The sequence below is a fragment of the Colossoma macropomum genome, unplaced genomic scaffold (assembly GCF_904425465.1).
Source record: "Colossoma macropomum unplaced genomic scaffold, Colossoma_macropomum, whole genome shotgun sequence".
NCBI lineage: Eukaryota > Metazoa > Chordata > Actinopteri > Characiformes > Serrasalmidae > Colossoma > Colossoma macropomum.
This window is the reverse complement of record NW_023494784.1, coordinates 30,542,133-30,558,920: the sequence shown is the minus strand read 5'-3', so window position 1 is coordinate 30,558,920 and position 16,788 is coordinate 30,542,133. Positions and strand designations below refer to the sequence as shown.

The following is a 16,788-nucleotide window of genomic DNA, read 5'->3' as shown; positions in this document are numbered from 1 at the left end:
TTTTGGTCATTTAGGCCGGTGTGCGATTGCAACTGGCAAACCAAAGAGCAGCTTGAAAAGCTTCAGTGCTGAGCCTCTGACCACAGAGAGCAGTGCCAGGGTTTTGAAATACCCTTTTACAAATACGCCCCCTTCCAGCTCTCTTCTCTGCACTTGCCTCTCTCGTACCACCCAGACATGTAGGCGCTGCTGGCAGAAGAATGGCTCACCTCCCCCTGCATGATCTGTGTGGGTCTTGGAGCCTCTGCCAAGCTTTCCTAATGCAACTTCAGCTCAAGACCATGTGTCCAGCTCTCCTCTGTGGGGCTAAAGGCAGCATAATCTCTATTTCTGGTCTACAGGACAGCTATTTTGAAATGTCAACTTCCCCCACAATATCTCAGAGACAGAGAGGCTCGAGTGTCTACTTCCGCAGATTAGGAAACAGACTAATCGAAATAATCTCAAAAGCCTGCGTTAAGGTTGTTGCATTTCTTTGGAAAGGAGAAAACACAGCAACATAGCCTTGAGCAGAGCAAAATCAGTTTATCATATATTTTAAATGTCAGTCTTTGGAACACAGAATCCGAGCGTTTCCTTCCTCGAGTGACGAGCCTTTAAAGTAACTCAATGGATGAACCTGGCATTTTCAAGATTTTTTTTCATTATGTGGCAGGGAATGTAAAGTGAGCCGAGCCTCTGAAACACAGCACAAAAGCTGACAGGGCAGCTGGGAAAGAGGAGAGGAGCAATGGCGTTATTGTGGCTAACAGCCAAAAACCAGACAGACACCATTTCGTAGTGGGCAGCATGTGAATGACTGACAGTATGACAGAATGAAAGTGTGTGTACACAGTTTTGTGCGTGACAAGTTTATAAGTCACCTTACAGGAGCAATCTCTACAGCTTTATTACATTCACACACAACAAGAGGTAACTGTGCACAATAATGACTCTGTAAAACGAGGATTAGGGATGGGCCAATACGGAACGTCTGGGCCAGTAATGACCGATACCAATATTTATAAATAATAAAGGGAAATACAGGTAAGACAGGTTAAAGATGTATGATGGATAAATTTTAACAATCAGAGAGGGGGGGAGCAGAAAAAGAAAGAAAAAAAGAGATCGAGAAAAGAGAAAGAGAAAGAGAGCGCAGACAATAGAGATAGGAGAAAGAAAATAAAAAAAAGAGAATCAATGAAAGAGAAAGAGAAAAAAGAGAATCAAAGAAAAAGAGAGCGGCAAAAGAGAAAGAGAGAAAAAAACAACTGAAACAAGAAAAAAGAAAAAAACAGAATGAATGAGAAGGAAAGAGAAAAAGAGAGAGATGAGAGACAGAAAAGAGTAGAGAGAAAGAAACAGAAGATAAAGGATAAAGAAAAGGAAAAATGAGATATAAACAGAGAGTAAGACTGTGTGGGAAAGAATTCTACTGAGACAAAGAGAGAAAATGAGTGAAAGAGAGAAGAGAGAGCGAGAGAGAAGTAAACCAAGAAAGAAAAAGAAAAAGGTTGACAGAGGAAAAAAAGAAAGAGAAAGAGAGAAAATGACATAAAAAAGAAAAGAGACAAAAAAGGAAAGAGAGAGGAACAAACAAGAAAAAAACAGAATTGAGAGAGAAAAAGAGAGAGAGCGAGGTGAGGGTAACCCTTCAGAGCAGAGTGCAGCGCTGTAAGAGGGGCTACGCTCTATTCCCCTGGTGAAATAATTTTTCAATTAGTGTGTGAAATGTGTGAGTGTGTGTGTGTGGGGGGGGGTGAGGGGTGTCTATCATTCGATAAATGAAAAAAGAGGGGAGTCAGTCTGTTCAGCTGCTGCTGAAATAGTGTTGTGTGCGTGCGCGTGCATGTGCATGCGTGTGTGTGTGTGTGGGTCGGCGTCACCACAAGGGAATGTGTCTCCCCTCCCCCTTTCAAACACACATACACAGACACACATAGACAACCCCCCCTCCACGCTCCCCCGCCTGCCCATGGAGCCATGGAGAGACTCATTGTTTAGTCTAAATCCTGCTGCTACAGAGCACCACACTGTATGCTGCAGACCCCCACCCGCACAAAGACACACACACACACACACACACACACACACACACACACACACACACACACACACACACACACACTGCTGATTATAGTATCTGTTGAGCTCCAACTCACACCCGCTCCTCAGAGCAGAGCTGCCCAGCAGGCATAAAATAACATCAGAGAGCGCAATTGCAATTTTAGAATGTCTCACAATACTCGCAACAAGTGTTTACTTCTGTGTACATGCGCTACAGCAACGCCACAAACGCTCCACGTCAGCCTCACAGCGGCAGCAGACCCCAACACATGCCAACAACAGCGACACAAAATGTGTTGACTTCTCAACACTCCCTTTAAGCTAATACAGACACGCTGAGCTCAAAATGAGCAGGACTGTGAGTTCAGTGAACCGGCGACCCACACATTCTTCTGCACAATCAGAGTACAAATCAAAAACATGGCATAACTTGACGCAGTGAGAGTCTGCAGCCAATGCTCAGCTTCCACTTCCTGCCCTGCCCCACAGACGGGCAAATTCCTTCAGGCTGTCTGAACACAAACACAGAGACAAAGTCAGGGCCGGGGAGGAATGCAGGAGACAACAACAAACAGCAGCTCTGGGACCTTTCTTTTAAATTCACACAACATCTCACGCAAAATAAAAAAAAAAAGATCTTATTTCACAACCAATTTGTCTAATTTAAATCTGCATTAATATTCTGCTGAGTTAAATATCTTTTCTGCCATCAAACAAGTTTGAGAGACAGAAGAAGTCCAAAGGAAATAATAAGAATTCATCCCGGATGAAATTATGTAGCCCATTATGGTAATTACAAAGCAGGAGAAGAATCCAAGGAAGAATTCCTAATGTGTAATTTTCATTTAACTATTTGCATCCTACATGTGGAAAAAGGACAAGCCACAACCCTGTTTCAGACAGCAGCGGCTAGACGTGCTGACATTCAATAGTACGGTATACTGCAATATTCAACACACCTTGGTCACTGCATTTTAGTCAAACAAGCTGCAGTTTCAGCAGAGATGTTTTAGTTACGCAGAGTAGCTCTGGTTTCACAAGGTTCCACTATGCTGTCACATTGTAATCTCATTGATATCTAATGTCTGTATAGCTGTTTTAGCTGTTTTGTACAGATGTTTAATCCCTTAGAATTAAACAAGCTCTGTTACTGTGCCTTTAAATAAGTTATGTTCTTATTTGCTGCCCTGTATAGTGTCTGATTCAAAAAGAAGTCCAGGCTTGAACACTCCTTATAACGTCAGTGAGAATAGCCAAGGTTAAACTGCTGGAGGCTGATACGTAAATATGTTGGTTTCCATGACATCACGAAGACAGTGAATTCAATATGGGCTGTTGTTGCAGTTTAGTTTCTACGATATGGACTGTAAGAACTTTTCAAAACCGTAAAAAGCTGAACTATGCACAAATTTTGCTAAAACTGTAAAGTAGCATTGCTGCGTCAGGAAGAAAAAAAAAAAAGCCAAAATATGGTTTCCATGCGAGTCGCCCTGTAAAGCCTAAAACAGTAATTTAAAAGTCAGAGTTGTCGGGTCAGATTTCGTGGGAGTTTTTTTTAGACCCAGTCATACGTCTTTACGTACTAACATCACAGGCACAGGCTCAAAATAAAGGTCTGGCTGGATGTTGGTCTCAAAAGCAAACTCACTACTGTACTGGTAAAGATTTGATGACAACAGTAAATAATTAGCTTATAGCATATTTCAATGCGCTTGAAATCATCAGATGTATCCACCTCCCCAAAACTTACATTTTACTTACATTTTAACAATATTTAGATAATACATCAACCTCTTATTTTTTAAAAGGTGAGGTTTTCTATCATACAGGCCCTTTAATGAAGAGCCATCAGGGAATCTTTTTTCAAAGACAGAAATTTCCAAAATGTATAACCACCATTACCGTACTTAAACATTCAGAACACCACTGAAATGCAAATTTCATGAAAAAATATGTATCGCCATTTCTGCATCTTGCTATGATACATTTTCGATACAGCAATTGAACAGAAATGCTAACAAAACTGTATATTTTGGTGATTCTCAAAACGTCATTTTTTGTAATTCCCACTGATCTCTCTAAAAGACAAAAGTGCTTTTTGAAGGGATAACTGGCACAAGTCATTTTCTCAGATGACATAAAGAAAAAATATAAACCAAGTACAATCTCTATTTTACAGTACAACAAACAACAAACTATATGGTTACATCTCGATATTAAATTACCTGAGCACTGCAAGTTCATTTACCATCTGATCTTGCGTTTCTATATAAAGGGTGGCTCTTACCTTTTGGCTGAAATGAGTTAGAGGGGTTTACTAATGTTTGTTTTACCAGTTCAAAATTGGCACTTAGTGGGCATTTGAACTCTGTTAGCTCAGTAGCTGTGGAGACTCTTTTTTCCTCTGAAAGGCAGAAGGTGGCTTCCTACTTGCCAGTGTTTTTGTAAAAAAAAATTGAGTCCATCTTACATGATGCAGCAGTAATATGTAACTGCAGTTCCATTTAAAGTGGAACAGAAAATCTGAATAGGAAGCTGGCTTACTTTAGCTTCATGTTTTCTCTGGTAACTGAGACACTTGAGTTGTTGAGTCTTCACAAATGAGTTAGTGTTCGGCCTGCATTAACCAACACTGGCACTCTATCAACATGCAGTCTACCAATCCTTGTCGATCATTACTGTACTTGACCGAAACACCTTGCCATTTCAAACAGCCTGACTAATCAACCATCCAAACCATTTTTTTCCAGTTCTGAGAGCTGTGCATGTATCACATTTGGGAATTTTATGGATTGTGTTAAACAGAACGTCAGAAACCATTCCCATTATAATGCATTTTATAACATGAAATATAACTGGATTTGATTCAGAATGCACATCATCTTGCGACCTCCATATAAAAAAAATTAATAACATGAGTATAGTGAGAGCCCTTGTAATTATCATGGTATTACATTCTTATATCAGGACATGCCCAGCAGCAGCAAAATGTGACTGTGAACTTGAAGGCCCTGAGTTTTAACACTGATGAATTATAATAGCCTAGAGGGTAACGGGTATAATGAGCATTCTTAACCAATATTGATGAAGCTACATGAGGTCTTTCACCCTGAGAGTTATTATAGTGCTCAAGACTCAGGACAGAACCAAAGTATGACATTTCCTATTCATTTTAATTACACAGTACATACCCACATAACCAGGTGTACTGAAATTCCAACACTTGATAAAGACCTAACTGTGTCCATATGAACTCATAGGAACGCTCCACACCAAGGAGATTCGGGCATTTAGAGCACTCGATTTCCAAATACTGATTGTCCACTTGATTGGCCATATTAATTCACAACACATTCATTTTACAATATGTGTACTGTGTTTTTGCACCGTAATATAGTACATTTGTGATACAGATAAAAATTGCCAACATTCATTATGTTTTTAGTCAAAGACCTAAACAAGGCCTCATCATTTGGTAAAATCACAGTAAATCTAATTAAAAATTCTTATAAAATCAATAAATTCAAATACACACAAAGTGAAAATGGCTCTATTTGCAGTGGTTTTCTAACTTTCGTGGTTGCCTCTTTTAAGAATGTCAGAGTGCTTTTAATGTTTTAAGAGGAAACACTTCTACCTTATGTCAGAACATCTGAAAAAATACTTTTAGACCAAAAACATTTTTACTTTTTTCACAAACAGGTTTACAGTATAAATATTAACAGCATTTCATTCATATTATAACACCCCTAATACATGTACACAAAACATTCACTGAAAAAAAATTTTAATTGAATATCTCACAGCTTTCATGTGCGTCACCCTCTTCACTCAATGCAGAGAGTAATGAGGGCTGCTGGGCTCAGCAGAGTGTGAACAGGAGCCATGGCTTCATGCTCAGTCGACAGCCACAGAGTAATGGCACATTCTCCCTCTCTCTCTCTCTCTCTCTCTCTCTCTCTCAGTCAACAGTCATAGACAAGGTAATGGTTCGCTTACACATACACACCTTCTTCATTTTCATCTGTGCCAAGCATAACAAACTGTCTACTTCACACACTCCCACACTGCAGGCCCCCGACTCTCTCTTTATCCCCCTCTGTCTGTCTCTGTCCCCCCCTCTCTCTGTCTCCAGACAGTGGTCTCTGAGTGTTGGAGAATAATCACAGCAGTGGCACATCAGTGCGGGCTTTCCTAATGCGCCATCAACGAGCAGTAAAGGAGGAAACCGGCTAAGCTACTAAGTAAGGCACTGTGGCAGCACATGACTGGCAGTTTTAAAGCAAACTCTACTTAACCAAGAAGTGGTCTACCAGAAAAAAAATCTTAATTTATTTCTATATGCAAGGGTTCTTTTCCTAATCAAGACCATTCAGCTTAATATCTGGACTAGGGCTGTCAGTCAAATAAACCTGATGAAAAAATAATCGATTAAAATGAACTTCTTACTAAATCAGCTATGATAAACTGGCAATTTGCTTGAAAATAATGTGCTTCTAAAATTCTCTTACAGGTCTTATACACAGTCGTTTTTCCATAAGCATTTTTATATATGCGATTTTAGTATTTTATAATCTTTAAAAGGGTATGCACATTATGTTAAGTATTAAAAAAAAAATCATTACTCGATTAATGACCAAAATAATCTGTAGATTACTGAACGATTAGTATAACCGACAGTGACCATCACATTCTGAATTGAATGTCTTGATCTTTTTCTAAAGCGACAAAAACAGCTATTACAAAAACAAGACAGGATCGTGTCAGGAGATACAATTTGAAGCCAATAAAGAAAAAGTCTTGACTGTTTATTTGAAAAAGTCCAAAATACACCCCATACTCCTTTTACATTTTCATGGGCACTACTCCCTGCCTTGCAACCCTGGTTCTTCGCTTCTGTTCATCTAATGGAACTGAGTGAACTGACTATCAAGATGCCCTTCTTCATCGTCTTCCAAGATCCTATTGAACCGCTGGAGAGAGAGACAGTTATCTTCAAGCCAAGGCTGAACACCAACTGCATTACATGTCCTAGCGCTGAAGGCCCAAGCAAGCCTGTGTGAGGATTCTGCAGACGTCTGTCTCTGGTGACAGTCCGATTGGGAAATAAAATGGCAAAAAATAAAACTAAAAACAACTGCGATCACAGATTTAAAGTGAAACTATTCAACTACGTATTCGTAATCAAAGGAGCAAAAACAAATCCGCATCACACACAGATTACCTTCTCATAGCTTCATAATCTCGTCACATTATCACATGACTCCCGGGGCCAATTTTCCAACTTAAAGCCAGTATCTAATGTTCAGGATAAAGCTTAAGGTGTTACTCTGGAAAGATTAAGAGTGGAAATGGCTTTGTATCAGCAGTGAAAGGTAACTTCATCCAGTATATACCACATAATGAGGATCTCCCTCTGACAGCTGTACAATTAAGTATAATCAATTCGTGTATTAAGGTGAGACCAATACATTGACGACAGTGTGTGTTATTTATGCTTTGCTGAATGCCATTGACGCCCCTTAAGGCACCAAGGTAAAAAAACTTTCTAAAATCATCAAAACAAGATTTAAAGGGAAAGAAAAACAGAGAAATCTTTTTCCAACAACCAAGTAAAAACCCTGTTTTAAACACTGTAGGTTGATTAATCTGGAGACTCAGGCAATTTGCACCTAAATTTACCTGACAGAACTAGAGTACAGGCCTAATACTAGTGCTGAGATGAAGTAAAGACAGGGAGGCAGCTGGGAGCTGGTCTCAGTGCATCGTTTGGACAAGGTATGTAGAGCTAGTATGAAAAAATAACTGCATTTCATGCTGTACTCAGTAGACGACATTGCGTTCATATGGAAAGAAGACAGAGAGAAAGAGAGAAAAGCACTTACCAGCCACGGGGCTCAGCAGCAGCACGGCGCAAAGCCCCAACGCCAGAACAGACACCCGGCCCAAGACTGCCATCCCGTCCATGGTTTTTCCTCCCTTCTGAAGTGTTAGAGCACTGCTCCGAGTCAGGGCTGTATTTTTCCTCCTTTTCTTCTTTCCAGTCGAGTATCCGAGCTCATTCGCTCGGAGGGAAGAGTACAACAGCAGAGTGAACGAGTGCGACTGTGAACGGGCGACACATGATTTTATTCCCTGCTTCAGGAACAGCTTCGCCCCGAGTGCCGTGTCTGGGTTAACGGTTAGCTTCAATCGATCCGTCTGCTTTCCAGCAAGCCAGCTTAGCTAGCTAACCAAGCACTGAGAGTTTGCGGCAGGATTAGCAAGATCGCTATGTGACTTCCTTACATTTCATCTGGCTGTATTTCGCCGTTAACGTTAACGTTACTTGGCTAAAGCTAGCGAAATCTCCGCCGTCCCGACATCAGCGAGTCACCAAAATAAAACTGACAAACCGAAGAGTCTCTCTCTCTCGGCTAACTCGGTACCTAGTGCTGAATCTAAACAGCTGACAGGGGTTTGCTAATTTTAATTTCACCGCAAGCAGCTCCCTCGATGTGGCTGAATTCTCCGACGGCTGTCCTGACAGTCCATTTCGGTTAGTTAGCTACCGAGCTAGCTCCGTCAGCTAGTAACAAACATTTGGCAGCTTCTTACCACCTGGCTCCCCCTTTTTCTTCACTCACAGTCGAGCAGTTTTTTGGGACTCAGACGGTGTCTATGAAAAATGCGACGAGATTATCTGCCAGAAATCCAAACTGCGGCGTCGAGCCCGTCGGGTAAAATCTTCCTGAACAAGCTGAACAAGACCGACATGAGGGGGTAAAATCGGTCTGAATAGCTTTGCGTTTGAGTCCAAGCCAAAAAAGGGGCCTTTAACGACGAGATAAGACTCTTAAATACACATGACCGCGAAAAAAACAAAAAACGAGGCACTGTTTTGCAGTTCAGATCGAAAGCCCTTGTATTTTAGCTAGCTGTAACGCATTTCCAGGGACGAGTCGTTTTCCCCCGTCGACTCCTCCAGCCAGCCGTGCTCTGTAAGTTCGCCTGTTCCCGCAGACAGACGCTGCAGGGCGGCCGGCCTCCCCCTCCCTCTCCCCTTCTCTCTCCCTCCCTCCTGTCTCTCTGCTCTGCCTCTTAAACAGCCCCCAGCAGCAGCCAGGGAGCTGAGCAGTCTGGTCTTCACACAGTATTAGCTTCTCATTCAGAAATACATGAAGTTAGATTCATATTCCGATTTTCCGCTCCACCTTAAATGGTGCCGCAGTTACATTCTGGCGCCACAGTGTGCACAGTCAGCGATTAACAGACAAAATCACTTTATACGCCTTTTCACATTTACCGACTTTATAAATATTTGTGTACAGATCGTTTATGGTCATATGAATATTTATCCTTTTGGAAAAGGATTGGTTATTTATGACCCTTGTGCTGAAGATACCTTCTATTTCAGGTTGTCAATTACGACTTAAAATTATACATTATCTTACAACTGATGTAAGAGTAGAAAGAGTACTAGTTTACTCCTACAGTCGGACTTTACTGTAGTACAGATTTACTGAAGTGGTCGGAGCGCCCTCTAGTGTTATCACTGAGAAACACACAGGTGTCTGCTGCGTCAAAAACACACGTTCTTCGATGGGTTAAAATAAACCTGTTTGACACCAGGGCAAGCTGGTTAGTTAGTTTAAAGACAAATTAAAAGTTAAACAGCAGAAAATGAACGATAAGGACGTTAAACTGCCTGTAATCTTTTTAACACTACAGCAACATGTTCTGTGTCTAACTTGACGGCTACACTGAATGGTTATTATTCAAATATAGATATATCACTAGTTTAAACCACATTTTTTTTCTAAGAGAAAATTGTGTGCACAGCTTTTAAGGTGATTCAGGTGGTTTGTTAACAGCATTGCAAAATACTACTACTACTACTACTACTACTACTACTACTAATAATAATAATAATAATAATAATAATAAAGCAAATTCATTTCTGAATGTCAGTTTGTTTTGTGTGTGAGATGAGATCTATAATCTGACTTTCAAAATTCAAAATATAGTTTTACATACTGTAACAGTAAACATACTCTGAGTGTATACATGATCTCCCAATCCTACCTCACATCTGCTAGGAAGACATTCTTAAATATATCCACGACATAATAAAATATGTCTTAGCCACAAGACACTAAAATGTCTCCAAGTGTTTTGGAGAGTATATTTACAGCATAAAAATTTGTGGATGCTAATGTTCTCATAGCCAGATCATATTCATTAATAATGACCTATTAAAAAATAATTACAATCATAATCTACAATGGCTGCCTAATTGTATTTACATGATGACAGTCTGTGATCAGTTGCAGAATCCCCAAAACTGCAAAACTAAACATTTTCTTTTTAAATAATAACAATTAAAGCCTCAATATCATGACTGACACTATTTCCCATTAATTACCATGCATTTATAAATATCACTGTAATGGCCTGGTAATCCAGTATGTAGGCAAAAAGGCAAGTCCAGATTCCAGGCTTTGAATATACTTCATTAGTACATTTACTGAAACATGGAGTAGATGTCTCTGCCATGCCCTCCATTATTCAGGCAAATAATGAAACAGATATGATTTACTAGTGCTTTAATTGGAAGAGGAAACAATTAAAAAGTTAAAAGGTGAAAAAAAAATGAAAAAAAGAAAACAGAAAGATTCAAACATGGTGCAAGGAAGAAATAATTCCTTCCCATTAGAATTCATACTGTAAATGCAACTGGAATCTTAAAATGGATGCTGCAACCACACTTTGGCAACCTTAGCAAAAGGCTACCAAATAGCTGAATGTACAATGTACAGTGAGGTGCCACTTTGTTGAGAGAGTCAGTGTCCCTGCTGTTGTCCGGTATGTTACACCGCAGGGATTTGTGCAGCAGGGGTCGCAGTAGGTGGAGGCGTTTGAGACTATACTGCTTTCCAGTGTCCTCTTATTGACATGCTGAATGTACAATATACAGCGAGATGCCACTTTGTTATGAACACTCCAAAAGTTTGTAGACACCTGCTCATCCAATATTTCTTCTGAAATCAAGGTTATTAATATAGAGTTTGTCCCACTTTGCTGCAGTAACAGCCTCAACTCTTTTGGGAAGGCTTTACACTAGATGGTAGAGCATTGATGTGAAAGCTGGCCATCCTCTACCCATCTATCAGTGCAAAGGGCCACCATAGGACCACTGTTAACCAGACATAGTGGACCATTCTCAGCACAGCTGTGACACTGACAGGGTAGTGGGCATTGGTATACAAGTGAATAACTATGCGCATCTATATGGTAGGTGTTCCTGATAAAATAGCCAGTGCATATAAACACAAAAAAAGTTGAATTTATTTAGTACTGTATGTTTTAGCAGCTATTTATAATTTATAAGAATGGTCTGAAGGTACTTCTTTCTCAGCAGGTGAAGGGGGTGGGTTCAGTAATGCATGATGGTTAGTTAGAATCTTCTGTGTGGAAGGGGAAAGCTTACATGTTTAATGGTACTGCATTACTGGGACAAGTCGGGTGAGAGATTAACCCTCCAGAATGTTGTTTGACTGAACTAATTTTTTCGAGGAAACAAAGGGCTAATGGGCTGACTCTGCTCTATTTGACTGTATAGAAAATGGGTGCTATAATTCAATAAAGCTCATATAATTTGTTTCGTTTGTTGTGTTCGAGTTTGAGCTATGACCACTGACCATGTCCTTCACGTTTCTGTTTCTGATGTAGTTATGGTTAGGCTTTGGACTGCAGGACTGCTCTGCCCGCTTGGTATTGGGGAGTCAGTGTCCCTGCTGCTGTCTGGTGTGTTACGGCGCAGGGATTTGCGCAGCAGGGGTCGCAGTAAGTGAGTGGAAGCGTTTGAGACTTTACTGCTTTCCAGTGTCCTCTTGTTGACGTGCTGAATGGACAGGCGGCAGCGCAGCGTCTGCAGGAAGGCCGTGCGGAATTGGTGTGAGGACAGGTTGTACAGCAGCGGGTTCAGCACAGAGCTCAGGTAGAAGAAGATGTCTGCCACTAGCTGCAGCACTGCATAGGCCTCCAAATAACTCTTAGTCCACGCTGACTTGGGTAACGCTGCTGTCATTAGACGCCGGACCTGGTTTGGCATCCAGCACACCAAGAGTGCACACACAATCAGCACTACATGCAAAAACACATAAGACACATAAATGAATGCAGGTAAATTCACACAAACACATTAATACACATGTAAATATACATATTAACATAGACATACACTGATCAGCTGTAACACTAAAACCTCATCCTTGTTTCTACACTCTTTGTCCATTTGTTCAGCTCCATTTACCAGATAGGTGCACTTTGTAGTTCTGCAATTACAGTTTGTAGTCCACCTGTTTCTCTGCATACTTTGTTAGCCCCCTTTTACCCTGTTCTTCAGTGGTTAGGGCCCCCACAGGACCACTAAGCAGCAAGTATTCTTTGGGTGGTGGATCATTCTCAGCACTGCAGTGACCCCGACGTGGTTGTGGTGGGTTAGTGTGTGTTGTGCTGGTACGACACTCCTACTTTGTTGGTCTACCTTGTAGATGTAAAATCAGGAACAATAGCTCATCTGTTGCTGCACAGTTTGTGTTGGTCATCCGCTAGTGCTTCTTCAGTGGTCACAGGACACTGCTGACAGGATACTGCAGGCTGGATATTTTTGGTTGGTAGATATCAGTCCAGCAATGACACTGAGGTGTTTAGCACTACTGTGTCTGATCCACTTGTACTGCAGTGCTGAGAATGATCCACCACTCAGATAATACCTGCTCTATGGTGGTCCTGTGGGGGTCCTGACTGTTGATGAACAGGGTAAAAGGGGGCTAACAAAGTATGCAGAGAAACAGATGGACTACAATCTGTAATTGTAGAACTACAAAGGGCAGCTACATGGTAAGCGGAACTGATAAAACGGACACCGAGTGTTGTTGTAATGTTATGGCAGATCGGTGTGCAGTATTATGTAAAAGTCAGAGACCATCCTTTCATTGAATTTCCAGACATAATGACCATTAAGTATAGTCATTTTTCAGCATCAGGAAAAATCAGAAAACATATAAAAAAAAAATACAGAAAAGCCTCCAATACCAAGTATATCATCAAATGTGTTTAATTTGTCAGCTCTTTACTTTTACGCACTCTAGAGACCCTTTAAATCTTCCATCTTTCCTTAAAATCAACATGTTATAGAAAGAAAATTTGCGTTTTATAAAGAAAATAGACAAAAAAGAAAATTTGGACTACAACTCCAAAACTTGACATTTGAGATGTGGAGTAAGTTTTTTTGGACTGAGGAGTTGAAATTTGAAATTGTAGTTATTTAGATTGTGAGGAGGAGATAATGCAACCAATTTCTAAGACTGAACTTTAGAGGCTCTACATTATTCTGTGAATAAAGGAAACAAGTCTAAAGTGAATAGTTTCATCTGCTGTGATCACAGCTTTTAGCTATATCTGTGACAGCACTCCTTTAGAAATGCACAAGTGAAAACACATCATCAGCAACATCACAGGAGCCTCACTTTATCTCAAACAACCAACGTCATGATATGCTCTGAGTGTACATCTGTATACAGGACACATTCCTCACTCTGCTGTAGCCTGAGATAGTGAGCACAGGCATATTTAAGATACAGTGCAGGCCTGTACACAGTGGAGACATGTTAAAGATACAGTGAGTTTTGCAAACTTGTTTAATATTTTTTTAGTTAAAAATGTAGCAAAGATTATGTGAATAATGTGAAGTTAGGTTGTAAAAAGTAACCTGTTTACCAGATGGTTTGTCAACATGGACACACCGTCACTGATGTGGTGCACCATTCTTAGGAAGCACAAAAAGAAACTTGAGTGCTAATAGTTCCTTTGTGGAGAATCTTCAGCCTGCTAAATGTGAGTGAGTGTGAAACAAAGTTTCAGAATATACCAGTCACTGTCTAGTCCATACAGAAAGTATGTGGGAACTAAGATGCAGAAAAGTCCTGTTTTGAATGGTTTTTGTTTTAGACAGAAATAAGCTCTCTAGCCTCTCTGTTTCCCATTCCCCATATTAAACAGAAAAATGTGTTACAAACCACCCCATCCTGGTGAAACTTTATATATGTAAAAAAATGATTTTAGGTGAGAAAGTAAAAAAATGTTTTATTAGCTTGGTTAGTACTCATATTAATGGAGGTTAAATATTGTAATTGATATGGTCACTAACCAAGCTAATAAAACATTTTTTTACTTTCTCACCTAAAATCATTTTTTACATATATTTCACATAAAGTCTTCCATCTTTTCTTGTGACGTTTGTAAGCCTCTACTGTTAGGGTCTAAGGTCTAAAATAAAGTGCTAAAGTTTAGACAAGAGACATCAACAGCAAAGCTGCCCAGATACGGTCACTGATAGAACAAAATGAAACTAGCCTGGATGCTCCTCTCATTTTTGGTGAGTGCGAAAATGTCAAAAAGCAAAGCAATTCAGTTTTACACAGCCTTCTAGCATTTGCCCATATGTGGTGTTATTACCTAGGAATATGATGGTCTGCTTGCGGGACGTTTTGAGCCTGGCACTCTCGTGTTTGGGCACTCTGAGTTCAGCTCTGGGGCCTGAAGTAGCCACAGTGGTCATGGGGGCCTTGAGCACGACGATCATACTCTTGCACATGAAGGCCACCGCACCCAGCACCAACAGGTAGACTATGAAGGCAGTGAAGATGCTGGCACGGTACATACCCCAGTGCTGCCTCAGGCTGGTGCAGAAGGTTAGGTTCTGAGCTGGGGCTCCTCCAGCCTCCAGCACGTGACCCTCTGTTCCCGTGGCAACCAGCAGGGGCACAGCCACGAGGACGGAAGTGAGCCATGCAGCGATAATTAGGTGTACAGTCCTGGCCCTTGCCAGAGATTTGTAGCGAAATGGGTGGCAGATGGCCATGTAGCGCTCAAAGCTCAGCGTGACCACGTTCAGGATGGTGGCATAACTGCATGCCTCGAATAGGAAGTTATAGATCTTGCAGGAAATATTCCCTGAAGCAGAACTGAAGGGGAACCAGATTGCACTATAGAGCTCCACAGGCATACCAATCAACAGCACCAACAGGTCAGAGCAGGCCAGGCTCACCATGTGATCTGTCACGTTCTTTTGCAAGTACCCATTTCTCTGCAGCACCTGTGTCACATGGATGGTGATGCTGTTTCCCACGATGCCCAGGATCAGGATGAGGCTGTAGAGCACTGTGAGGATAACCTTCACCTCAAAGTGTGACTCCAGTTTCCGCCAGTCTTTCTCTCCCTCCTGCTCACCCATGCCTTCTTGCTCTCAGCCTCTCTGCTCCAATCCACCCTGTTGACTTTAGTCGAGATAGCCAGCCTTATCTTTCCAGGAACTCTACAATATCAGCACCATGAATCATGAAACCCATGTACGATTATTTCAAAGAATAAAAAGCAAAGCCTTTAGCTAAGGCGTGTTTTTATATGAGTTTCTCCCTTGTTAAATTCAAAATGGCCTTCCCCTACCTGTCCAGTCCAAAAGCTCCCACTCAGCCACTCCAGCTCACAAAGACTCCATAAGCACCAGTCTACTGGATCTTCTGCCTGGTCATCTGTCTACAGTTTCGCTGTAGATTTGGTTTGATCAAAGACACCAGCGCCTCTCTTTCTCCCTCCAAAAGCGTCCGAGTTAATGATTACAGCTGGACTCGGAGGGTGAGGTTGTGCGTGTGCAGATGTACTTGTGTGAATCGGTGTGAGCTGAGTGGACTGAGTGGACTTCACAATCACAGCACCTCTGGAGGTGGAGCCATTAGTCACATGCCCTATTTCTAACACAGAGGTGTGTCATGACCCTTGTGTCCACATACACAAATGTGCACGTTTGTGAACTTTCATAGTTCACATCTTTCAGAACAGACATAGTAGCATTTTCAGCTGGGGCACATGATAAAGCTCTCATTAATTGCTTAATGTAATCCAGACATGTCTAACGGGGTTGGTTAATCAAAGTTTGAGCCAAACCGCCCACCTCTGGACAGAGCCAGCCACGTTCAACTCTGCACTGACTCAAATAGTCTAAAGTAAACAGGATAAGAGCAGCAATCTGAAAGTATCCGACCCAAAGGAAAAGATCAGCTGGACTGGAGCAAAGATTCACTCTGCTGTTTATGCTCTTCAGTGATCTTTGCTTACATTTTTCATTCCTGAATTATGACAATGGCCAAAATCCACCATGAAAGCACAGCATTATGTTCTCTTCAAGTTTTAGCCTCATTTTCCAAAGGACACGTGACTCAAATCATCTACCTAAAGCATCTTCTCTGTAGCTTTTCCGTAGTCAGCCTTCAAAACCCCTTTCAGACTTTTAACTGGCTCTTAACTGGATTGAAATTCTTTTGCTTGAGTGAGCCTATAGCTTTTTTATGTTTATTTTATTAAAACAAATGATTGAACATTCCATTTTGTCACTAGCAAAACCAAATGTTTCGGTAGTGGTATTTTAGCTAATCTTGAGCACAACTCAAAAACGCTTGCCAGTACATGACTAGCGAACACAGCTTTGAACAGTTGTGCATAAAATCCACATTTTCTTCATTAAAACACAAGTGTAGAAAACGTATTTCGTAGTGACAGTTCTAAATGTTACATACTGATTTTTTAAAATTATTTTTAAAATAAATTAAAGTTTTTATGATCTAAAAAATAATCCCATAATACATCTAAATCTTTTGACGTCACTTTAAAAAAAATGAAAAAGACCTTAAAAACACAAAA

At 40.9% G+C, this 16,788-nt stretch overlaps 2 protein-coding genes across 4 annotated transcripts in view; both read right to left on the bottom strand.

Moving 5' to 3' along the window:
• bmpr2b (bone morphogenetic protein receptor, type II b (serine/threonine kinase)) overlaps window positions 1–9,222 on the bottom strand; it is a 69,685-nt gene extending 60,463 nt beyond the window's left edge. Inside the window, exon 1 of the mRNA XM_036568174.1 lies at window positions 7,932–9,222. Coding sequence (XP_036424067.1) covers window positions 7,932–8,013 — 82 coding nt within the window. The 5' untranslated portion in view covers window positions 8,014–9,222. The remainder of the gene's footprint in view (window positions 1–7,931) is intronic.
• A 1,394-nt stretch (window positions 9,223–10,616) lies between these two features.
• On the bottom strand, window positions 10,617–15,773 carry gpr39 (G protein-coupled receptor 39). Of its 3 annotated transcripts, none has more exons than XM_036568155.1 (3): window positions 15,538–15,773; window positions 14,548–15,406; window positions 10,617–12,171 (listed from the first exon to the last, which is right to left on the bottom strand). In XM_036568155.1, exons 2-3 carry the CDS (start codon window positions 15,323–15,325, stop codon window positions 11,735–11,737), a joined length of 1,215 nt encoding a protein of 404 aa, XP_036424048.1. In that variant the 5' UTR covers window positions 15,326–15,406; window positions 15,538–15,773; the 3' UTR covers window positions 10,617–11,734. The 3 variants fall into 3 exon arrangements, with proteins under 3 accessions (XP_036424048.1, XP_036424061.1, XP_036424054.1); XM_036568168.1 differs by having other exon boundaries at window positions 14,548–15,368; XM_036568161.1 differs by lacking the exon at window positions 15,538–15,773 and having other exon boundaries at window positions 14,548–15,531.
• Window positions 15,774–16,788: the final 1,015 nt, after the last annotated feature.

What these genes read in the sequence shown, in the direction of transcription:
- gpr39 (XM_036568155.1), bottom strand. Translation starts at nt 15,325, where the DNA reads ATGGGTGAGCAGGAGGGAGAGAAAGACTGGCGGAAACTGGAGTCACAC. An exon ending in GCAGACCATCATATTCCTAG is followed by an intron (nt 12,172 to 14,547) that starts GTAATAACACCA and finishes TTTTGCATGTAG; the next exon opens with TGCTGATTGTGTGTGCACTC.